Source organism: Episyrphus balteatus, chromosome 4, assembly GCF_945859705.1.
Source record: "Episyrphus balteatus chromosome 4, idEpiBalt1.1, whole genome shotgun sequence".
Taxonomy (NCBI): domain Eukaryota; kingdom Metazoa; phylum Arthropoda; class Insecta; order Diptera; family Syrphidae; genus Episyrphus; species Episyrphus balteatus.
The window spans coordinates 82429737-82456502 of NC_079137.1; the positions used below are offsets into that span (position 1 = coordinate 82429737).

The following is a 26766-nucleotide window of genomic DNA, read 5'->3' on the forward strand; positions in this document are numbered from 1 at the left end:
AACATTCTAGACTTTTGTAAAGACTTTTATATAAAGTAGTAGGTATATTAAAACTTGAAGTTATACTAGATTATATTTAAAAAATGATAGTATACATATAAGCCAATCAAAGTCTTTACTATCATCTCACTCTTGCTTCTTTTTTATATTTCGGTGCATGTCAAATTTAGTTGGACATACTTAAAAAATCTGATACAATTCACCGTTCGAACTTGAGGACTCTTTGGCTACTCTGGATTCAGATTTTTATCAGTAAGGGTTTTCTTTTTTAATTCAGAAGAAAGCTCAAACAGAGTCTACTTCATTTGGGAATGGGTAGAATAGAAAAAACTTTGAAGAACTATAATTATATTTGCTGAAGTAGCAGAACGAAGAGCTCTGAAATCGACTGCATTGGACTTCCTCAATAATTCGAAAAAAGATTAAACGGAAATGCCTCCGCCGCACTGTGGGCTAGAACGCTATTTTAGCATGAATTAATTAAAAAGTCAACTTCTTCAAATATTGCTCATTTTAGTCTTATTCGATAGATAAATGGACTAGCTATGATTGTTCATTCAAAATTGAGGTCAAAACATTCATTGGATACATAAAAACACAACCGAAAAGCAAGTTTTCGAAAAAAAAACAAAAAAGTCCATTTTTTCCTATATCCTGATATTCGTTTAATGAGTTTGTTTTAACGGATCGATTGTGAAAATTTTGTTAGTTTATCAATTACTGATATATCCTAATATAGTACTTGCTATTAAATTGTAATTATATTGAACTTTTGTTTATAAATTTTAAGGTAAAGTATGTTACTAGCACCGATTTCATATAAAACGAATGTTCCTAAGCTTTAAAAAAAAGGCACGCGTAGGCACACTCTAGAAATAATTTTAAAAAGTAGCTAGCCTATATGGTATTATATTTTTTATAAAACTATGTCCTACAAGAGCAAACTTTTTTCGCTGTAACTCTGAAAGTATAGTGAGAAAAATGTTCAAAAAAACCACTTACGATGAAAAAAAACGTGTTGAATGTTTTCAAATAACGGTTTTTTTATTTGCGATAACATTTTACCTTCCCTATTTAGTAAAAACAACTTTTGTAAGCGTTCAATGACACCATTTTCGAGTTTGATGCGTTCAAACTTCAAAAAACTCTTTTTTTTGTTTTTTATACCAATAATATCTGTTGTAAATTGGAAAACCTTATTTAACATAATATTTCGTTTATTTTTGTTGTTGGTCTTATCTTTAGTGTCTGTTATACCATAAAATTATCATTATTATAACATTCGACATCATCTTAATGGCTTTTACTGCAACTTTAGATTATTTCGAGAATTTCTATAATTAATTCCAGCTATAAAAGCGTTCTAGCCCACAGTGCGCCGTAAATTAAAACGTCAGTAGCCAAAATAATAAGTTGATCCTCATTGTAATGCTAAACTTAGGGCTGTTGACAGTTTTGAATTCGTTTGACTACTATTAGTTTGATCTACTAGGTCCATTATTATCTTACTTTTCTCTCCAATATCTTTTATCCTGATAGTAAACAAGTCCTGGTCAAACAATTACCATATAGAGCCTTCTCTTTAGCTTATTGGAACTAACAATAAATTGTTGTTTACACAATAATTTTATTATACATAACATTTTCCATAACCATAACATAACATAACCCAAATGCTAACCTGCCTGGTTCGATTGCCCAAGGTTAGCCCAGGATAGCCCCACTATTATTTTCGCTACCCTTCCATTAGTTTAAAAATTATAGAAGCATTATTTTGTATTCTACTAAAAAAAAAAAAAGTACTCATACACCACAGTGACCTTTATAATTTAGAAAACTAAATCGACTAGTGTGGGCGTTGCACTTCAAATGTTATTTATTAAACTTAGAATTATTATTTGATTGAATAATATACAGGGTATCCCGGGAAGAGATAAGAAGATTTTGAGTGGTGATTCTTCGACATCAAATGCTTTTAAGAGGTTGGTAATTTGAAAAAATTAGTTTGTCATAATTTTTGAACAATTTTTGGCAAACCAAAAAAAAAAAAATGATTTTTGCACTTGACAAAATATTTATATTTTGTATTTTTTAAGGTGATTTTATTTCACCTTAAAAACCACATCAACTTAAGATTGATGACATGAATGTTATATGGACTACATTTAATCAAGTGGGCGCAATGCCCACACCAGTGCATTTACTTTTTTTAAATTATAAATTAAAAAAGGTCACTGTGGTGTACTATTTTTTTTCTTTTTTTTTTGGTTGTGAGATGAATAAAAATAATGCTTCTATAATTTTTAAACTAAAGGTAGAACAGCGAAAATAAAAGTTGGACTATCCTGGCAATGACAAACGAACAATTTTTACACAGAATAAAGAAAAACTATTTTTTGTGATTTTTGAAATGAAAAAAAAGTAACTCTGTTATAATTTTAGGACTAAGGGTGGGCTAGCGAAAAAAAATTTGGGCTATCCTGGGCAAACCTTGTGCAATCGAACCTGGCAGGTTTGAAAAAAAAAATCGCATTTGGGGGTGCAAACTTCTTATAGCCCATTTTCTTCTGAAATTTAAAAATTAACACAGAAAACAACATCTTGGTAAGAATTCCCCCCAAAAAATCGTGACAAACATTTTATAAAAGATATACCTAAAATAAAAAAAATCATAATCTAAAAATATTAAGGCCCAATTTATTGACTCTCCATTAAACTTAAATCGCCATTAAAAAGGGAATTCTAAAATTAAAAACCAAATTCGTTTAATTCAGTCTCTTTTAAGGATTTTTTTGAAGTTTGGCATCATTAACTAATTGAGCATTAAATTTAAAAGTCGTTTTAGTTAAAACACCAAATTCGACCTTTTAATAGGGATTTTTAGAGCAAATGGAGGTTTTAAAAAGGATTTCTATTTATTCACTCTCCGTTAGCTTCAAATGTCATTTCATTTATTATTTTATTAAACAAAGTTTCAGTGTCAGTTAACAATTAAAAATGAATAAAACATGCATGAATATGGAAAAATGGGATGGTGAAAATGTGTTCAATCAATATCATAATACCAACGTTTGGTAATTGGTAATTTTGGCTTACAGAACAACTCGTTTTTGTGTTGTTTTAGTTCAAACGCCATGTACGTTATAGGGATGAATTGCTTCAGGTTTTGGTCACTACTGGCATTTCTCTCTCGCCAGACAAGAATATATTTATAGAATTGCCAGAAATTTTTGAATCTATAGGTATGAGGGTTAAATGGAGAACACTTTATTTGAGATTTTTAGTAGACACACAATTCAAAGAAATTAATGTATTTCTTATTCACTTCGCAGAGCGCAGAAGAGCACAGAGAATATCTACACGACTAGTGAAACTAATCAGGATTGAGATGCTGCGTAATCCTAATCATCTCAAAAATTGCAATATTTTTAGCCTTTGGTTTCCACTGGTATATCGTAACACCGTCTGTGGGTTTTTGCCTGGTGTTTTAGCTTTTTTGTGTTTTTATATTGTTTATCCTTCAAATCCTATTCCTTTAAATATATTTTATTTGACAAAATCGTAGCTTTTGACAGTTTAATTTTTCAAAAATAAAAAATCCCTGGGATATTTTTAATGGAGTTTTAAATTTAAAGTTTCCATTAAAAGTAAAGACTTTAACTAAAGCAGAGTGAATTAAATGAATTTTTAATGATGGAAACTTAAAAACGTCAATAGATTAACAAAGCTTTTAACTAAAACGACAAATTTCAAAATTTAATGGAGGCTCAATAAATTGGTCCTACGAGTTAAAATTTAACTGAGTTCTGAAACTAAACACTATAGCTTTTATTAAAATTAAGTAATTTTCATATCTTTTTTTGTATTATTTATATACTTCATACTTCCCAAACGCCCACGGATTCTAGCTTGTTACTTCTAACTTATTCTAGCTTACTTGATTTTATTACAAAAATCCTGGCTTTGACAAATTGAGGTATCTCTGATACCCAGTATTTTGGTCTTTTTTAAAAAGAAGTTGAAGCATTAAATTCCCTGTTATATAATTGCACTTATAAAAATCAATCAATCAACTAACATCAAATAGAGAAAAAAGATCAGTTTCAAGCTCATTTTATTATCGTTCGTCATTTCCAAAATTAAAAACAAACAATGAACCATCATTTAGTAAAAAAATTGTCCATAATACAAAATGCAAAAAAAAACATACAAAATGTGTATTTCCTTTCCACTGGCAAAATCTAACCAGTTTCCATCATCACGCCACTTCATTTCTTGGTAAACGTAGAAACTCCTTTTTTTGATAGGGCCAACACGCGACCAAGAAAACCAAAAAAATAATAAAAACAATCAAAAAGATCACGTCACACTTCAAAAAGTAGAAAACAAAAAACATCAGCCATTCTATTATAAAGCGGATCCCCAATATAATATACAACCTTGACCCGTAATTATTTACGACCGCCTTGACCTTGCGAAATAATATCATAAAATGGAGTAACATTATATAGGGAAAAAAAGAATAAATCAGCAAGGTAATAAACAAAAACCCAAAAAAAAAAAAATAATGAACCAAATTCTAAAAGCCAAATCCGATAACTTTTTCTCCCCAGCAAAAAAATTTACCTAGAATCCGATCCGAAGGGGCTAAAAAAAGATAACGAACGACGATTTTTTTTTACTTTGATTTTTTTTAGTTTGGTAGCCAAAAACAGGTAGGTAGATGCGCTCAACTTCTACAGCTCGTCAGAAGAAGAACTCGTATGAGATGTTAATGTTAGTATACAAAACCACACAATGATCACTATTATATCAGCCTTCAATAGCCCAAGATGCACGGTTGGAAATGATAAAACTGTTGAAGTGACTAAGACGGCCAACGTAAATGCCCGAGTTAAAATAGAAATTGAATTTTTAAAGAAAAAATAAAAAAATTCTTGACCGCCACCGCAACACAGGCACACCACCGCCGTTTGGCGGAACCGCTGCACCACCGCAGCACCACCGTCGCACCACATCCGCACCATTTCATTTAAATGAAAAATTCGCTTCACCATGATACATAATTTTGGATTGAAAAATAAAAAAATCAAAACAATCCAACGAAAAGGAGATTCGAACCCGCCTGTGTAGACCACTTTCAATTAAAACCACTCGACCACCAAGTTACGTTTGTACGAACTGAAGGATTGTTGCTTATGTCAAAATAACTTTGAAAACGACTTAAATATTTGTTTAAGTACGAGAATAGAATTTTTGATCATGGTGCGGACGTGGTGCGGTGGTTTTGACATTTTTAAAATGGTGCGGCTGTGGTGCGGAGCGGCGGCTTAGCAATTTTTGATCATGGTGCGGCTGTCAAAAACCCGTGCGAAAGTTGTGAAGCGGTGGTGCAGTGGAATTCTATTTTTACTCGGGTGACAAACGCGTTGACTTTCTCCAATTTTGAATAGTTAATTGCTTAAACTTACATTTTACTGTCATTCGGAAAACTTCTATTCAAGTAAACTTATATTAGGAACTATTAAAAATAAAAATGAAACTTTACCACTTAGGCTATAAAAAAAAGACTTGAACAAAGTTCGATGATCTATCTACTGAGAAGAACAAAAAAATCTTCAAAAATATACAAAAAAAAAAAAAAACAAACAAACAAACAAAGCAACCAATCAGTACGACCTTTTGTGTTATTTGAGAAAAGAATTGCAAAAATGTTACGCAAGTTTGTGCAAATTTATAATCTTTTTTCTTTAATATTGTAAATTTACTTTGTACCATAATAAAAATTAAATGTTTAACATAGAATTGAAAAAGTGTCTAACCCATAACGAACTTTCATATCAATTTCAATCTCGACTTAGTGAATTTTTTTAATTAACAATAAATTTATCTATGTGGGTTAAATGTCGCAAAAATCGAATAAAATTTTGAATTGATAAGAGAATGGCAAACCATGATATTCAGAAATTACTTCAGACTAAGAATATTAAAGACAATAAAATCAAACAAAAAAAAAAATACTATAAATTCAAAATGAAAAAGAAAAAACTAAACATAACCGGCTGACTGCTTCCAAATGAATCTTTTATTCACAAAAGAAAGACAAAAAATACAGCCCGAAAAAAATGCTGTCATAATCTTTCAAAGGCATTGTAGTAGTTCAGACAAAAACCATTTCGGGCAGTTAGAAAATACTGTGCATCGTTAAAAAAATATTAAGTTTTGCATATGCAAAGGGGTACGAAAATAAAGTGTATGTTGGTAGGAGCAATACAGATGCTCCTCAGTGTGTGCACAATTTTAATTGTGAACCGGAAACGGATATTAATAGAGCGGAAATACAAATTTTATTTAAAGAATATTTAAAGTGCTCCAAAATTAAAAATGGACATTGCAAGCCATGGTAAATGTTAAGCCTGCCTGTGAACTTGCTATGCGAATAGAATGCCATCAAGCCACCCTGTTTAAACGGTGCGTTAATCTAATTTAGAGAGAATGACTTAAATAAGGATTATGATTCTTTAGTTGTGTGCGAAAAATAGATTCAAAAGTTAGTTAAAGTATAAAGTGGGATTTCCATAGATTCCAATAAACTATCTAAGCTGACTTTGCTTATGAGTACCGCTGCGTACTGGCACTGAGAAAAGCCCTTGTGGTTGTCCAAAACAGCATTTTGTAGGTACCTACTCAGAAACTCTTACTAGAGGTTCTCTGGATGCAAGAGGTGTAGGTAGGCCTCCGTCCTCAAGAAAGCCTTGGACAAGCTATGCATGGTACTGAGCAAGTAATGCAAGAGATTATTAAAAAATTAAGAGACGCGAAGTCGAAGTTGAAAAAGTGTAAGTATTGTCATTGCCCACATTGGATGTTAGTAGGTGAAAAAGGACGTTTTTTGGCTAAACTTCCATTATATCCTTAAAAAATATCTCTCCTCAAAAAATAACTCAAATGTAAGCTTTTGTTTGCTCCGAAGTGGAAGGTTTTCGACTTTAACCCAGAAAGACAGAGACAGAGCAGTAGAGGAAAAGTGACGCACGCAAGTGAAAAGGGCACTCAATTAACTAAGCATGTGAAACTGGAAGCAGATAGCTAAGGACACAGCTCGCTGGAGAAGCTTATTGGTTGAGGCCCAAATCAACAATGGATTGTAGCCGCCTTTTGGTGCTGGACACCCAAAGTCAATTTTTGGTTGGAGGTTTTTACGAACATATCACGAAACGACTATGAACACTGTTATGATGGTTCAAGAATCAAAAAATAGAGCAAGGAGTCCTGCTGGTGAAAAAATTCTCTGGATGAAGAAAATTTGGATTATCTTGGTTTTACTTAAACCATAATTTAAGTCTTGTCAGATAAGATTCCACCGAATAATCTGTGAGACCAATTCACGATTACTTAACTTCTTTTTCAAAAGATCGATTGATTGAATTATCAATCGCTTTTTGAAACCTCATCTCCACTTCAACATCTTTTATCTGATCTCACAATAATAACCTCTCTAATTTCTCTCAAAGACGACTAATTGATGTCCTCGATCTTCAGCAACTCTTATGCTATCTGCTGAAATATTTTCACCTCATTAATTCTTCTTTTCTGAAAAATAAGTAATATTGGTTGTCAGTAATATCTAGAGACCTCACTGCTAACAGGCTCAGGTGGAACTTCAACATGATGCTTCAAAATGCGTGCTGCCGGAGTTCATAAATTTATAAGACATTTTGAAGACAACACCCCGACAAAACTTTGAATAGCCCTTCTTGTAAATCGATACTTTTGAACAATTCAAAACCATGGAATAGATAGAAATGATCTTTAAACCCAGATAATAGAGTTTTTTTTATTTTATTTCAAAAACGCTCATTGAAATATAGTGACTCTCGTTGTCAAGACTCAAGAGTCTTTGATCAAGGTTTGTTTTTACAATTCGTCAATATATTGCGCAAAAGAGTGGTTTTCAAGATTAAAAATAAATAATTTCTTTGTTATTTAATATTCCCGAATTTTTATTTTGATCGAAAACTTGCAAAGAATTGTACCTAAAAGATAAAAATATTTGCAACCAATCTAATTGTGAGTTTAAGCCCACGAAAAACTTTTTTATTTCAAAATTTAAAACTGGGCTTGTAAAATGATGCGTATTTTAAAAATTTTAAAATCAATAAAATAAACACATTTTAGCTAGAAAAAATCACCCAATTTCGAAAAGAACGAAAAAAAAACAAACAAATAATTATTGACTCCCAAAATAGCTCTAAACTGAAGAAAGGAAAACCCCACATTATAAAAATACTTCACCTACATACCACACGGAATTCATTTAAAGAAGATTAATAAGTTCCGTTTTTGAGTCAACGAACTGTCGCCTTGCATTCACAGACAATGCAATAATGACAACAAAGGCGTGATGTGAAATTAACACAATAAGGATTTAAAATCCTATATTTAAAAATTAAAAAAAAAAAATATTGTTTGTTTTGTTTCTTTTAAAAAATAAAGTTAATAATTTTTTGTTTTTTTTGTTTAAATTATCAAAATTTGAAAACATCAGGGTACAACAACCTCTTCTAATACCTTTCCAACATAAAAGGTCAATGTACCAAACGTTTGTACCTTCTTCAAAACCAACATGTGGTGTAATCTTTTTAATGTCACCCCAATATCCTATCGCCAGTCGTCGTCTTCGTCAGCTTGAAATTGTAACGAGATTTTCAAATACGACTTCGACTTCCTAATGACAGCCAAGATATCACAATGCATTTATCTCTCATAGATATAGTCGTACTATTGAGGATAGGTAACGTACACCCATAGTCCCTATTAGTATCCCAATCCCAGATAGACTTGCACCCATCAGAAGATAGGCTGAGTGGCATTGCACTCGAGCATCATCATCATCACCAGCAGCGTGTGATCGTGCGAGTCTTTCGTTCGAATTTGTTAAAAATTATTTTTAGAATTTGACACTTTCTTTCTTCCCCAATACGCGCTTATACACATCGTGCGTCGTCGTCGTGTGGCACAAGGAATTCACTTTGATTCTTGATGGTACCAGGCGGCATCCCCAACATTTAGGGGATGATAATGATGAGATGAGATGAAGAAGTGTGCATTATAGCTTCTTCAGTACGCAACACAGTTTTCGTGGATACATTCAGTTTTTCATTTATAGTACATTCTGTGCGCAGTTGCCGCCGATTTTAGTTTGAACTTAGTGCAATTTCGGAGCACACCGATGAAGGTTGTGACGTTTTAGGTGCGTTCGTGATCTTGATTTGTGGTGAAATACAAAAATAATCCACCTTGAGATACAAAATAATTTGGCGGATAAACAATATTTTTGAAAATTCGTGAAAATATTTTGAAAAAAAAAAAAACATTTTAAAATTTTATGTTTTGAGTGAGTTAATGAAAAAGGAAGTGAATCATTGTTAATTTAGGTAAGAAACAATTAAAAAATTGGTTGACTTTTGTATCAATCTATTAGATTTTGTTAAATAATCATGATCCTAAATGAAATCAGGCCCTCACGTTCGGAAGTTGTAATTTGTATCGTTTTGTGTATTAAACTGTTTTCAACCGATTTTTGTATTTGAATGTTGTGATGTTTTTAACATAAGATTTCCAAGTATTTATCTGTTATTTGATTTTCTGAATAAATCGGTATTAGTCAAAGCGTTGACAATAATTCTCATGGTATTGGTCTTCATGGAAGTTATAAGTTTGTGAAACTCTGTTTTCGAAATAAACGAAGTCAAACATTAACAAAATTTTCTCGTAATGAATTTATTATTCGGTTTTTCTTTAAAAAAAAGTACAATATTTCACCAGTTTATTGACCGACTTTACTAAAAAAAATAATTCTTAGTTTTTATTGTAGTTTTAATTTGACTAATAAAAACTTTTAAATATAAAATTCGAATACAAGCAAATTGTTTAAGTTTTATCTCCTAATTTAACACCAATCGTGAAATGATTATTTCAAAAATATTTTTTTAAGCTAATATTAATTTTTAAATTTAGTTTAGGAATTATTTTATTTATTTATTGTTATATTTATTTATTTTACGGGACCACTTTTTTGTTTGCTATCAGTTATAGGAGGATAACTTTCCTTTATGGATCTCTAGAATTAAGCCTTAATTCCTTGGATCTAAAGAACGTGAATAAAAGAATAGTCATAATATTTAATTGAGTACTTTTATCTTTAACAGAATTGTATGAGAATTCCTTGATTCGAAGAAGAATTGTAACTTTCGCTACAGAATTTCTTACATTTTTTTTTTTCAAAACTAAGAAATGCTAATGCTATGTGTAAACGATTGAAAAATCTTCCAATATTGGCCGAACTATCAAAAGTGTTCCAATATCAACCAATGAGCTGCAAATTGCTTTTTTTTCTATGTGAAAATTGGCCGTTTATGCAGTTGAATGATTTTATTCAATTAGACAAATTATTAGGGAATTATAAGGTTGTATGTTTTATGGAAACCCCTGCAGACATACAACCCTATTATTCTCAGCCAGCGAATTGCCGACGATTTTTTGACTTTTAATTAAAAATTGTCTGTTTATACGGATCCTTTTCGACCATCTTTTTGTATACCTTTTTGTTCTCTATTTTGACGGACGGTGACTTAAGCAACTCCTTATCTTTTTCTGAATTCGTTAACGTTTATAAAATGAATACTTCAATTTTTCTCAATTTATGAATTAGAATTGTCTGCCAATAAAAAATTAGTAAATGCTGTTGGCCAGTGACCAATTAGTCTACAATTGCCTAATTAATTGAAAATTATTAGAAAAATTTTATGTTTAGACGAGTTCATACGATTGCAACAAGTCGGCCAATTTTTTGATAGTTAATAATTAAAACACAGAGCGTTGGAGGACTGAGTCCAATATGAACACCGTCAAAGTCAACGACACCTACTTTCATTTAAAGCCAAGCTCATTTTCGTTCTCTCCGTTTGAATATTAGCAAACGCACCATTGACAGCTCGCTTCTAGGTAGTGCATCGTCTTGTCGTTAACCTTTCTCGATATCAAAGATTTTGGTAAAGTTGTGGTCAGATTTGCCGAAGCGCCAAGAATTCATCATGTGGCATGTCTCGGTATTTTCTCTCCTAAAACAACAACAATTTCTAAAGTTGTAGTAAGAATTGGGCGAAATTTCTTTTCATAGAATGCAACATTTCTAAAAAAAAAAACAAATATTTTAATTCACTCCACGTGTAAACATCGTCTACTAATTCCAAGTAACTAAAAAGATCACAGCCCAATTTGTCCTACATGGGCGGAACTAATTTAAACTTAATAAAAGTCAGAAAAATAACTCCAATATTGTATTAAGACTTAATTTGTTTTTGAATAAAAACAATAAAAAATCGAAAAAGCAATAATAAAATTGAAATAAAAAAGTTTATAACAAAATTAACCTCTATTTGGTGATCATCATTGTACACCTTGTGCATTAATTTATTTCCACGACGCCAATGAACAATTTAAAACTCATAATTTTTTTGTTAAGATTATGAAGAAGCTCTTTATTTTTTAAAAATATTTTAACAGACCTACAAAATGTACATGTGCAGACAGAGGACAGCTGTAAGTTTTGATAATATGATGGTTGCTGATGCCAGAAACTGTCACCAAACATCCATTTAAAGGTGATAAAATTTTATGTGTCGCACACAGCATCCCAAATGTCTGTCATCACCAATCAATATCGGGAGAATGTCTTGCATTTAGCGCATTTTCTTTCAAATAATATAATCTATCTACCCCTCGAATGTAGAGTGATCGAGGGTCATTGGACCTAAATCCATATCTAACTTATCAAAACTTGGTGAGACACTTACTTACTCACCACCACCTTTCAAATGCATCACAATGTCCATTGCCCCATTGGGAAACAGGAGGGAAAGTTCCGTTCCGTTCAGTAAAAAAAAGGACCCCTCTCATTCTAATTACATAAACTATTTTCCTCTATGTGCTGCACATCTTTGAGAAATATTTTTGTCTAAAAATAGTTTAAACTGTCTGAGGATGCATCCGTTCATCAGAATCAGAGAATCAGACGACGACCGACGACGTCGCATAAGGCACGTGCGCTCTCGCTCTTGCGTACGCTCCAAAGCGATCTATCTTGGAAAATAGTTGCGCCACGATAAGATCACCAAATAAACAAAAAACTAGTTCAGTTTGCTGGGGATCCACTGTTGGTGTGTCCCGTGGGATATCTATTTTGATACCGGCATTTGTCTAAATAGAGGACTAATGCCTATGTGTGTGCGTGCTCTGTGTCCGTGTTTCCCCTATGGAGTTATGTTTTTTCCTTTACGAGCAGCAGAGCGCCCGTTGTATTACCGTGCGCCCGCTAAGATCTCCTTCTAGATCGTGTAGGTATTTTATTTTTTTTTTTGTATTTTTCAATTATTCCCGCCATCCAGTCACAATTAAAAATAGAATAAAAACGTTCCTTTTGGTGAAATATTATTTTCCAACAACTGAACTGATTGCGATGTTTTTGTTTTCCTCTTTTTTTTTTTTGGTTGTTGTTTTATGGCAATACAATGACTTGGGGATAATGGAATCCCTCCAGATTCTAATGTCAGGAACGCGTGCATCAAGGCGCATCACACAAAGCCACCAAGAAAAGAACCCCAGCCGAATGGCAGTTGTTGGGTTCTTGCTCCTGTTGCTTGCTTAGATTTGAGGAGGAAAAGATGAGAGAAACAAAACTGGACATGGAAATAATGTAAAGATACCTTAAAATAAAAATATATAACACATTCGTGGAGAGAATGAAGTAATTGGGATCTGGGAATAGTGTTGGGGGTCCAACAACCATCCCAGAGAGACTTCCTCAACTTAGATGTACGTTGAGTTTATGTACATTTATATAAAACTACATGACGTTTGGGGAGTAAATGTTGGAATAGAAATGTGTTCCCAGACAGGATATATTTATCTTGGCGATGCATGTTAGGGAAAATTGTTTTAATCATTCAGAATAGGAAAAGAATTTAGAATTTTTTGTAATTATTATTAATCAGACAAAGAACTGCGTTTGGGTTCAAAAACACGTGTATTTTGATAATTGAAATTTTTATCTTTTAAGTAAATTATAATTTATAATTGAGACAAAAATATTATATAGTATGTTGTATTACCAAGCTAAAAAAAGGAAAGAGCCACCAGATTTTAGCATCGCGTTGTTTTTATACTTCCTTCTTTCTTAGTTTGTCTTGAATAAAAACGGAGTAGGGAAGTAAAAAAAGTAGTTCTACTTTAATTTAAACTAGGACCACCCTAATAGATCTCAGAAAAAGACATTGTGTTAAGACCTTACAAAATTTATATATTGAAATTTTAATCAAACAGACCTAAACATTTGAGCTAGATGTCAAATTCTAACTCGAAGAGATTGTTGTTGTTCGCGTGTTATTTTTCCTGTAATTACAACAACAACAAAAATAAAGACATGTGTGGTGAAAATATTGACCCCCGGCCTAAAATGACAATTACTATGTTTTTATTTAGTGTCGGATCGAGTTTGTTTGTGGTCAGATTCTCGACCCAGCTTCTTTTTTTTTTTTGAAACGATCAATTTGCTTGAGTTGAATCAAATGACAAACTTCAGTTTCTTTTCAGCATTTTGTGTTTTAAAATTATACCAGATACAATCAGCACGACACGCATTCGAATCGATAAACGGCTCTTGTATATGTCAAAACAATTCTTCGGCCTAAGTTTGATTTTAAGCCCGCTCTACTAATTAGATCGAGTCGAATGAAAATTGACCTCGATTTAGTTTTACAAGAGTTTGAAACCGTATTTAAACTCGCTTTAATAGCCAGTTTTCACTACAGCCCAAATGAGATAATTTCGGAAATTATGTCATTTCGAATGTCAAATCGTATAGGAAATTTTAAGAATTTGGAATTCGAATTGACCTAATTTGGGCTCTAGTGAAAACAGGCTATTAGGCCCAATTTATTTACACTCCATTAAATTTAAAGTCTCCATTAAAAACGGGATATCTTAAAATTTGTATGTGATTTGACAGATGTTTTATTTTTAATGGCGATTTTAAATACAATGGAGTGAATAAATTGGGGCTTAGACAGTTAATTAGCTATCGTTTAAACTGAAAAACTAGTAGGTTAGTTCAGCTTTCTGAAATATTTGAATTAAAACATTCACCGATAAAAATGTCAATTTTTGACTGGAATTTTTCTGAATCATAGACAGTGTTCACATTGGCATCACGACGACGCCGACTAATTTTGACAGCTTTGTATGTAAGTCCGAAGATTTTAAATGAGTTTTAAATTTCCTGCCTCTTTTGACATCTTTTCCTCACTACGAATTGCAAGTGAGAAAGCAATACATAAATGTCAAAATGAGTCGGCGGAGTGAGGCTAATGTGAACTGGGACAAAGAAGAATCAAAGTTAAATTGATTTTGTGAGGTTTTTTGTATCACAAGAACTTTTGAATTTGTGATCCTGATGCCTGATCTCAATCAAGCAGACCACAACTCACCAGATTGACATTTCTCACGTTGAGACAAAAAAACACAATTGTAGATCTCGGCCTTGCGAACTCGAGTATCGATTTAATTCAAAATCGACACTTTTTGAGCTGTGACACGTCTGTGAGCGTCTGAACACTGAACGTGCGATTTGTTAGTCAGAAGTTTGGGAAAAATTATTCCTCACAAAATCAAAATCGCCTTTCCTTTTAAGGTTCTTGTGACTTGTGAGGCATAATTGACGTTTGCCAGAATTACCGTGTAAATCTACTTTAATCAAAGTGAAGTACGCACTTTGGTGGGTAGGTATTTGCAAAGCAGGATAGCTACCAACCAGTCTAGTAGACAGTTCCCAAGATAAAATTAAAAAAATATTTTAACATACCAACCATATTAACATGGAACATGGCATTTGACAATAGCAAAACCTTTTCCGACAATCGGTCTGCTAAAACCGTTTTGGAATCAGATCCCACGGAATAAACCATCAATACAAAAAAAAAATGTTCAACAGATATTTTCTTCGTTTATATTACAAGCCTTTGTCTTGGGAATCCTTTTTTTTATGAGTGACGAGTGATAAAATGATAATGACCATTCCAATCCACGTATCAGTACATTATACCGATTTGGTCATTCATGCTCTACAGGCTTTTAATTAAAATCACGCTGAGCACTTGTCAATTCTTCGAAACGATGAAATACAGAAGAAAAAATAAATAAATTGCCAAGTACAAAAAGGCCACACAAACTTGGTGGTGTATGCGTTTTGGTTCGAATAAAATGCGCACCCGTAACTAAAAATAAATAATTAAATTCCTTAGTGGCGCGCGCGGACTTGCTACTTGCAAGTTGCAAGCCCAACATAATATAAGACATAACACACACGCGACATTGCAGACGGTGGTGGCAGTGAGCGGTGCGGTCGGTGGCGCGCTATTGCCGCCAACTGATGGTCTAGGTCAGAGACGCATAAGACACGCTCGTTTTCGTTTATATAGATACGCATATTCGTAATGAAATCGGAATTCAATATACGTATACGTCCGTCGTTTATTTATGGTTGCAAGAATGTTTTAGTCTATTTTTATTGATCTCTTTTATTTTTTTTGTATTTGCCTTAGACTCAATTAGATTGTTTTGTTCATTTACGCAGGCTGCTGCTGCTGACGAGAACGGAGAACGGCTGACAGCCGCGATTGATAATAATGTTCCAAAGCAACGATTTGAATGCTTCATTCACATCCGATCGGACAGATTACTCATATGATTCCGATTTGAATTTCTCTGGTTTTGGTGGTGGCGATGAACTTCAACAACAATTCATTGAACACCAACAACAACCATCAACACAGCAGGTTCACGCCCATTATTATGGCTTTCGCACCAGGCATTTATCATGCATTGAGGAAAATGATTCCGATTCCCACCACTCGGTGCCGTACGATGTCATCAAAGATGCCGACGAAAGCTTTAGAAAGATCGTTGAGCAAAAATCCGATTCATGGGATGCGGACGATATAACAACCCTAGACGAATCGCGACTCTATAACATTGATTCATTCGAGGAATTGCAACTTAGCAAGACCGAAGAAGACGAAGAGAATGAGGAATACTGGCAATCAACTGTATCAGAGCCACTACACAGAACACACTTTAAAGACAAAAATGGATTACCTGCTATTATGACCACTTCCTGCTATGGTGCTTTGAACAGTTCGTTTGGAAGTGATGCCAGTCCAGTTAAGAGTCAAATTAAAATAAGCCAAGAGCCTTTGTATGCTACACCGGAGAAACGCAAAGATCATCACTATGCCACAATGAGCCAGTCTCAATCGAGTTCCATCTATGGTGATCAGACGAATCTCTCATTGACGTCGTCCATTGATTTGACCAGTTTTAAAGGCAATTCGACAATGGAATTGTCTGTGTTTTCGTTAGATGAACCAACAAAAGTTATCGGCTGGTGTGATGATGATGTCTCGGAGGCAACAGCTGCTAAATGTATTAGTTCCGCACAAGCAGGTAAGTCATAGAAATTTACAATACAAAACCAAAATATATTATTTAAATCCCCTCGAATGCATTCTAGTTAGAGAAGGACTTGAAAGAAACTGGTTAGGAAGTGGCACAAATCTGAGCAATAAGTTCCCAGTATCATAAAAAAATTAGATTAATCAGAATTTAAAAATATCTTTAAATGCCTGTCCTTTTGCTATGACCCTGAACTTTGCCGACAATTTAACTGCTGGTCTTTGGACTTCTGCCACTGCCGTAAAACTCAACTGATTTTCAAAAACTTAACGTCAATCGCTTCGCCTGAATGAATACTCGATACGCCATTTTTTAGTTTTTTTTTTATTTGCCGTTTTTACGAAGTTTTGGCCAAAAGAGTCAGAAATTCCCCAAAAAAATGTCGTCTATAACTTCAGACCTCTGCCACTGCCGTAAAACTCAACTGTTTTTCAAAAACTTAACGGCAATCGCTTTGTCTTAATAAATACTCGATACGCCATTTTTTAGTTTTTTTTTATTTACCGTTTTTACGAAGTTTTGGCCAAAAGAGCCAAAATGCTCAAAAAAAATGTCGTCTAAAACTTCAGACCTCTGCCACTGCCGTAAAACTCAACTGTTTTTCAAAAACTTAACGGCAATCGCTTCGTCTCAACAAATACTCGATACGCCATTTTTTAGTTTTTTTTTATTTACCGTTTTTACGAAGTTTTGGCCAAAAGAGCCAAAATGCTCAAAAAAAAATGTCGTCTAAAACTTCAAACCTCTGCCACTGCCGTAAAACTCAACTGTTTTTCAAAAACTTAACGGCAATCGCTTCGTCTCAACAAATACTCGATACGCCATTTTTTAGTTTTTTTTTATTTACAGTTTTTACGAAGTTTTGGCCAAAAGAGCCAAAATGCTCAAAAAAAATGTCGTCTAAAACTTCAGACCTCTGCCACTGCCGTAAAACTCAACTGTTTTTCAAAAACTTAACGGCAATCGCTTCGTCTCAACAAATACTCGATACGCCATTTTTTAGTTTTTTTTTTATTTGCCGTTTTTACGAAGTTTTGGCCAAAAGAGTCAGAAATTCCCAAAAAAAATGTCGTCTAAGACTTCAGACCTCTGCCACTGCCGTAAAACTCAACTGTTTTTCAAAAACTTAACAACAATCGCTTCGTCTCAACAAATACTCGATACGCCATTTTTTAGTTTTTTTTTATTTAACGTTTTTACGAAGTTTTGGCCAAAAGAGCCAAAATGATAAAAAAAAAATGTCGTCTAAAACTTCAAACCTCTGCCACTGCCGTAAAACTCAACTGTTTTTCAAAAACTTAACAACAATCGCTTCGTCTCAACAAATACTCGATACGCCATTTTTTAGTTTTTTTTTATTTACCGTTTTTACGAAGTTTTGGCCAAAAGAGCCAAAATGCTCAAAAAAAAATGTCGTCTAAAACTTCAAACCTCTGCCACTGCCGTAAAACTCAACTGTTTTTCAAAAACTTAACGGCAATCGCTTCGTCTCAACAAATACTCGATACGCCATTTTTTAGTTTTTTTTTATTAACAGTTTTTACGAAGTTTTGGCCAAAAGAGCCAAAATGCTCAAAAAAAATGTCGTCTAAAACTTCAGACCTCTGCCACTGCCGTAAAACTCAACTGTTTTTCAAAAACTTAACGGCAATCGCTTCGTCTCAACAAATACTCGATATGCCATTTTTTAGTTTTTTTTTTATTTGCCGTTTTTACGAAGTTTTGGCCAAAAGAGTCAGAAATTCCCAAAAAAAATGTCGTCTAAGACTTCAGACCTCTGCCACTGCCGTAAAACTCAACTGTTTTTCAAAAACTTAACAACAATCGCTTCGTCTCAACAAATACTCGATACGCCATTTTTTAGTTTTTTTTTATTTAACGTTTTTACGAAGTTTTGGCCAAAAGAGCCAAAATGATAAAAAAAAAATGTCGTCTAAAACTTCAGACCTCTGCCACTGCCGTAAAACTCAACTGTTTTTCAAAAACTTAACGGCAATCGCTTCGTCTCAACAAATACTCGATACGCCATTTTTTAGTTTTTTTTTATTTACAGTTTTTACGAAGTTTTGGCCAAAAGAGCCAAAATGCTCAAAAAAAAATGTCGTCTAAAACTTCAAACCTCTGCCACTGCCGTAAAACTCAACTGTTTTTCAAAAACTTAACGGCAATCGCTTCGTCTCAACAAATACTCGATACGTCATTTTTTAGTTTTTTTTTATTTACCGTTTTTACGAAGTTTTGGCCAAAAGAGCCAAAATGCTCAAAAAAAAATGTCGTCTAAAACTTCAAACCTCTGCCACTGCCGTAAAACTCAACTGTTTTTCAAAAACTTAACGGCAATCGCTTCGTCTCAACAAATACTCGATACGCCATTTTTTAGTTTTTTTTTATTTACAGTTTTTACGAAGTTTTGGCCAAAAGAGCCAAAATGCTCAAAAAAAAACTCAACTGTTTTTTCAAAAACTTAACGACAATCGCTTCGTCTCAACAAATACTCGATACGCCATTTTTTAGTTTTTTTTTATTTGCCGTTTTTACGAAGTTTTGGCCAAAAGAGCCAAAATGCTCAAAAAAATGTCGTCTAAAACTTCAAACCTCAGCCGACAGGAATTTGTTTAAGTGAGTGCTCTCTGTATGGGTTTTTAGTTTTTGATATGGTTCAACTTTTTCTGCTTCTTTTGTTTTATTAAATTTTCGTATTATTTAAGTTTTATTAAATTAGTTTTATTATTGTAAGTTGGTTAGCCACTTTGAACAGAGATCGCATTTGCAAACGAAGTATTCATCTTCAATTTCTTCCTTTGTTTTTTTTTTCAAATAAGACAAGCAGGTTAAATGCGTCCATTTTTTTGCATAAATTGCAGATTACCCAATCTGTTCGTCTTCCGATCTCTCCCTGACCACAAACCAAACATCTACCATGTACATTTAATGATTTTTTGACGCACTCAACCTGTAATGTTTTTTTCAAAGAATCAAGCCAAAACTTCGTAAAAACGGCAAATAAAAAAAAACTAAAAAATGGCGTATCGAGTATTTGTTGAGACGAAGCGAGTTTTACGGCAGTGGCAGAGGTCTGAAGTCTTAGACGACATTTTTTTTTGAGCATTTTGGCTCTTTTGGCCAAAACTTCGTAAAAACGGTAAATGAAAAAAAACTAAAAAATGGCGTATCGAGTATTTGTTGAGACGAAGCGATTACCGTTAAGTTTTTGAAAAAACAGTTGAGTTTTTTTTTTAGCATTTTGGCTCTTTTGGCCAAAACTTCGTAAAAACGGTAAATGAAAAAAAACTAAAAAATGGCGTATCGAGTATTTGTTGAGACGAAGCGATTGCCGTTAAGTTTTTGAAAAACAGTTGAGTTTTACGGCAGTGGCAGAGGTCTGAAGTTTTAGACGACATTTTTTTGGGGAATTTCTGACTCTTTTGGCCAAAACTTCGTAATACTCTAAATAAAAAAAAACTAAAAAATGGCGTATCGAGTATTTGTTGAGACGAAGCGATTGCCGTTAAGTTTTTGAAAAACAGTTGAGTTTTACGGCAGTGGCAGAGGTCTGAAGTTTTAGACGACATTTTTTTTGAGCATTTTGGCTCTTTTGGCCAAAACTTCGTAAAAACTGTAAATAAAAAAAAACTAAAAAATGGCGTATCGAGTATTTGTTGAGACGAAGCGATTGCCGTTAAATTTTTGAAATACAGTTCAGTTTTACGGCAGTGGCAGAGGTCTGAAGTTTAGACAACATGTTTTTTGAGCATTTTGGCTCTTTTGGCCAAAACTTCGTAAAAACGGTAAATAAAAAAAAACTAAAAAATGGTGTATCGAGTATTTGTTGAGACGAAGCGATTGTTGTTAAGTTTTTGAAAAACAGTTGAGTTTTACGGCAGTGGCAGAGGTCTGAAGTTTTAGACGACATTTTTTTTGTAAATTTCTGACTCTTTTGGCCAAAACTTCGTAAAAACGGCAAATAAAAAAAAACTAAAAAATGGCGTATCGAGTATTTGTTGAGACGAAGCGATTGCCGTTAAGTTTTTGAAAAACAGTTGAGTTTTACGGCAGTGGCAGAGGTCTGAAGTTTTAGACGACATTTTTTTTGAGCATTTTGGCTCTTTTGGCCAAAACTTCGTAAAAACTGTAAATAAAAAAAAACTAAAAAATGGCGTATCGAGTATTTGTTGAGACGAAGCGATTGCCGTTAAATTTTTGAAATACAGTTCAGTTTTACGGCAGTGGCAGAGGTCTGAAGTTTAGACAACATGTTTTTTGAGCATTTTGGCTCTTTTGGCCAAAACTTCGTAAAAACGGTAAATAAAAAAAAACTAAAAAATGGTGTATCGAGTATTTGTTGAGACGAAGCGATTGTTGTTAAGTTTTTGAAAAACAGTTGAGTTTTACGGCAGTGGCAGAGGTCTGAAGTTTTAGACGACATTTTTTTTGTAAATTTCTGACTCTTTTGGCCAAAACTTCGTAAAAACGGCAAATAAAAAAAAACTAAAAAATGGCGTATCGAGTATTTGTTGAGACGAAGCGATTGCCGTTAAGTTTTTGAAAAACAGTTGAGTTTTACGGCAGTGGCAGAGGTCTGAAGTTTTAGACGACATTTTTTTTGTAAATTTCTGACTCTTTTGGCCAAAACTTCGTAAAAACGGCAAATAAAAAAAAACTAAAAAATGGCGTATCGAGTATTTGTTGAGACGAAGCGATTGCCGTTAAGTTTTTGAAAAACAGTTGAGTTTTACGGCAGTGGCAGAGGTCTGAAGTTTTAGACGACATTTTTTTTGAGCATTTTGGCTCTTTTGGCCAAAACTTCGTAAAAACTGTAAATAAAAAAAAACTAAAAAATGGCGTATCGAGTATTTGTTGAGACGAAGCGATTGTTGTTAAGTTTTTGAAAAACAGTTGAGTTTTACGGCAGTGGCAGAGGTCTGAAGTTTTAGACGACATTTTTTTTGAGCATTTTGGCTCTTTTGGCCAAAACTTCGTAAAAACGGTAAATAAAAAAAAACTAAAAAATGGCGTATCGAGTATTTGTTGAGACGAAGCGATTGCCGTTAAGTTTTTGAAAATCAGTTGAGTTTTACGGCAGTGGCAGAAGTCCAAAGACCAGCAGTTAAATTGTCGGCAAAGTTCAGGGTCATCTTTTGCTACCGATGGAAACACCCTTTTTTGAAAAACTCTTGTTTTTAAGCTTCGATAATCGTTGTCGTTAGGATTTCTCTCATGTAACAAAACATTTTCTTTGCAAGTCATAATCTTTATCACCAACTTATATCGATGTTATCTAAGAATATAAGCCCGCACACGATCGCTCATACTGACTTGACGCAGATGTCGAGCTAAACCTTTGGATACCTTAATTCTTACAATCATTATCCAATTAAAACCTTTACTAATATTTCAAACCAATTCTTCCATTGTGTTTAGACCTTAAAAAATGAACGTTAAAATTTTAATCAAACGCACCTAGAAGATTAGCAACGTTTCATTTCGCACAATGACAGCGGCCCGTTCTTTTATTAAATAGAGATAACTTTGGTTGTTGTGTCAAAAAAATCTTTGTTGTTTTTGTTAGATTTTGTCAGAAAATTTCAACTTTTATTTAGGAACGACTAATGTTACATTTTGTTGATCTGTCAAAACAAAATAGTTTGAAATCAATTTTATGAATGAATAAACAAGAAAGAATGATTTTGGTACTGATACTGAAATAATTTTTACAAATTGAATTCTTGGCAAATTGAAACAGAAATATGCATTAAATAATTTCAAATATGAAATAAAAAAAAAAAATTTCTTCTCACATCTTCCCCTCTCAACCCCATTTAGTTGTGTTTGACAGATTAACATTGAAACTCAAGTCCAGAAGCTGAGTTGGAAAAAGTTACAAAATGTAACTATTTGACACTTTAACATTGCATTTAGGAACTATGCTGTGGCGTCACAATAGCCCTGTTCCATTGGAGGTGGTAGTCTACTAATAGTAGATGTTTTGGTTAATCTGGTACTATCATCTACTCATGCTCTTCTTCCCGAGTAGATACGATTTGTATTGAATTCGTTGAAAGTGCGTTGCATTGAAAATCGCTAGTAAACTACTACTAGTACTTTACCACCTTCCAAAGGAACAGGGCTAATGTTACATTTCGTAACTTTTTCTCATTTAGGAACGATGAAAGTTAACTATTAATTATTAACGGGAAACCGACGAAGTTACGAATACCAGAGTTACGGGCGACAGAGTTACGAGCGTCAAAGTTACGCGAAACCGAAGTTACGAAAAACTAGAGTTACGAATTCTAAAGTTATGTTAATGTGATTTTTGGGTTGGCAACAATTGCGAGGAACGATATGGAATTATGGAAATACAAACAAGAGATTAACATTTTTCTCATTGGTCAGAACTAAATGAGTTAAGCGAAAATGCGGGTGTTATTTAATCTTGTAAAATTTTGATTGGATAGGTTTAGATATACATATATGGTTTTGTTTTTGTGAGAAGATCGCAAAAACGTTGAAAAAGAAAAAAAAACATGAGTATACTTATGTATTATGTAAGTTTGGGGGACATAATTGAACTTAACTTCTTATTTGTCCAACTAATATTGCAAATACGTATTTTTTTTTCTATTAAATTATATAATTATTTATAGCGTATTTTGTAATACCCACTTGTTATTATTTATATTAAAATAATAACCAAACCAACCCTTTTTTTACAGACGTTATTTTGGTGTGGTGAACTGTTGTTGCAATTGTTGCCAACCCAAAAATCACATGTCATAGCTTAACATAACTTTAGAATTCGTAACTCTAGTTTTTCGTAACTTCGGTTTCGCGTAACTTTGACGGCCGTAACTCTGTCGCGCGTAACTCTGTTATTCGTAACTCCATTACCATTTCATTATTAACATCGGCGAATAAAAGAACGCACTTCAGTTGCCTTTTTAACTGACGTAATATAAGGTCAGTTCAGCTTTCTGAAATATTTTCTTTTGGTTTAAATTTAAACTTAAAACATTCACGAAGGAATAAAATTCCATTTAAAGAGTTGATTTTTCTGAATAGTCCAAGTATCTTGGAAGAGCTTCTGTAATAGGATGGCGTATTTCTTTAAAAACATTTTAAATGCTAAAGCTAATTTTTAACGAATGAATCTTCTTACAAAAGATGAAAAGATTAAATTTAACAAGATTTTTACAGGATGTTGTTCCATTTTTAATGAATACTTATGGAGTAACTAGGTGTGAATTATAAATGTTCCTAGAAAAGTCCAATACAATGTATGGAGAACAGGGTCGATAGTTGGGCTTTAGGCTAGCTAGAATAACAGCTTTTTAACGGGGACAGGGTAATTGTTTTGCAATTCATCATTAGAGGTAGAGCGCAGAGGCTATGGTTTTTGTTTTTCGTTCAATTTGATAGCGATGCGATGGTCTTTTTGGGACTGTTTGTTTTCATTTGATTTTTACACCCAGCTTTTTTTTATGAAAAACTCCGAGATGGTTTTAAACATCTTCAAATTTGTTTCTCTAAAAAAAAATAATCTGTGAAGCTGTAATTGATTTTCGTTGTAATAAAAAAAGCTTTTTTCTCCTAAATTTAAACCCTACAAGTTAGAAAAATCAAAACACATCAATTCTCCTTTATAGGAAAAACGACTAATATTCTTGAAAACCTAATGATTGTCAAGCCACAGCATTGAAAATAGCTTCGAACATACATTAACGTGTATATAGAATGAAGTTGAGAGCATAAAATAACATTAAGCATTTTGAAAAAGATTCTCACACTCTCTTTTACTGTATTGCATTGTCTGCCCTAATCTTGCTGCCGTATAAAAGGTGAACGCAATTGTGATATTTTATATCTCATAGGTTTTTTGTTTGTTGTTGTTATTTGTATTCTTCCTATCCTAACTGACGAAGAAGACTATGGCGTTCCAATGGTTCTTCTCTTCTCTAAAATATATCTCTCTATGGATATAGCTATATAAATGATTCGAATGCAGGTCCTCTCTAGGAGTGCTACAGGTAGATTGAGGCCGGTTATTCATAGATATTTATATTTTTATGTTTGTATACAAATACCTGATGATGGAGAGGTATCTTCTTGTTTTGTCTGAATCTGAAGTCTCTGAAAACCTCTCTCTGAAGCAAAGTGTCTTTTTCTTATAGGAGCAAAAAAAATAAACACGTTTATGTATGGTGTGTGGACACAATACAGTGTATTTTTTATAATAAGTGAGTGTATGTATGTTTTCATACATTATGGTAGTTGTTTTTGCCGTTCTTTTTTTTTGAAATTTTATTTGTTGTTTTGTTTTTGTTTTTATTCGTGTAAGCACGAGTTTGCCCAAGCTCCAGTCTAGATAAAATGTGAGAACAAAGTGTGCGCGCGCGAGCTGAAAGATGAAGAAATAGGGAGAAGAACGATAACTCAAAGCAATGGAGGTAAATATCACTTTTGAAGTGGGAAATATTACTAAAGTTATTGTTAGGAGAATCAACTTCATCACATTTAAATATTTTTGCATATAAATTACAAAGATACCTACTTAAATACTGGGGGACTGTTTAGAATCTGAGGTGGGAGTAGGAATCGTATTTGTTTGCTTTGTACCTGGATTCATCAGGATTGATCAATCAGGACACAACCCTATTTAGCTATCTAAAAGCAGAAACACAATCACGCTTGCCATCGATTTTGACAACTGCTAAAAGTTCAACCATACGAAATCTATGTAATCTCCCACAATGACGCTTTTTCTACGTACGCTTTTTTTTGACAAACGTAAGGAAACGTAAGAAAGCGAGTAAAAGTTCAGCTGGCAAATATAATTTAACGACGTGGTAGACTGAGTTTTATTATTAATTCTCTTTAAAAAAGAATATATTTTGATTGATTTTGCTTTCTATGAATTTTTCAACACATTAATATCCTTCTTAATTTTTCCACAACTAAACTGAAGATAAAGACTTGGCCCAGTAATTTTGTGAGTGTCTGTTTTTTTTTATTTGACATCAGATTTTATGTTTCAATCAGCTGTTCAAAGTTAAAGTGACAGAAGCGCGCTTTGAAGATTTCTCAACGTAACACGACAAAGCGTCTGGCAAAGCGTAATTGTGTTTCTGCTTTAAATCGTTACACATACAATTATTTCGCACGTAAATCCATGAAAAGGGTCCTTGGGCCTTATATCTATGTAAATTGTTAGAGTCCTTAAGTTACTAGGACATCTTACGGTAAAAGCTAAATTTATTGGCAGCTATGCATTCATGTATTCAAATATCAAATATTAAATATCCAATCCAAAAATAATCATAGACAGCGCTATCAAATAAATACAAGGGATTTTGTTGATTTGATTAAAGATGTCAAATTCATATAGCCCATCTAACTGCATGCAAAATAAGAACAACCATTGCTTTGTTGAAACTGACAGATACAATAGGCCTGTTTGGATACTGCCTAAAACACAAATATTTCTACTTTGTTCAACTTTTCTAACCCAATTTCATGTACTCTAAAACTGTAGTTTTTCACAATAAAGAGCGTTCCGAGAGAAAACAATTTCCCCTTGCAAATTTCTGCCCTTAGAATTGCTTTGAACAAAAATCTGAGATCTGTTAAAAGCTAGTCCTATCCATAAACAAAAAATACCAAGACTGGAAACTCGGCGGTCAACTGACGTTTGCCTACAAGCTGCGAGGTGTGGTGAATGTCGTGAACCTATCGTTGTGTTCGTGTCAAATGTGTGGTGAATGTCGTGAATCTATAAATGTGTGCGTGTTAACGTCATTTACCAACGTGGTGGCTTTCACATATATTCACAGACAGCAATGTACACAAAAGGGTTTTGGGGGGAAAGACGTACGAAATTTTCCAGTCTTGGTATTTTTTGTTTATGGTCCTATCGCTGTTCTTTTTTATTTGTTCTTGTCGCACAACATAAATAAAACTAACTACCGTATGTTTTTAGCCCTGTTCCATTGGAGGTGGTAGTCAACTAAGATGTTTTGCTAAATCTAGTACTCATGCTCTTCTTCCCGAGTAGATACGATTTGTATTGAATTCGTTGAGAGTGTGTTCCATAGAAAATCGCTAGTAAACTACTAGTAATACTTTGCCACCTTCCAAAGGAACAGGGCTTTTAAAAAAGTAGTTGCATAATTTTTCTTTCTCTGAGAAAATTTCATCCCC

At 33.4% G+C, this 26766-nt stretch overlaps 1 protein-coding gene across 1 annotated transcript in view; it reads left to right on the top strand.

Annotated features, from left to right (window-relative positions):
- The first annotated feature begins 15718 nt into the window (after positions 1 to 15718).
- The window catches only part of LOC129919764 (protein TANC2), a 48707-nt gene continuing 37659 nt past the window's right edge, over positions 15719 to 26766 (top strand). The window contains exon 1 of the mRNA XM_056000793.1: positions 15719 to 16560. Within this exon, the coding sequence (XP_055856768.1) occupies positions 15744 to 16560 (817 nt within the window). The 5' untranslated portion in view covers positions 15719 to 15743. The remainder of the gene's footprint in view (positions 16561 to 26766) is intronic.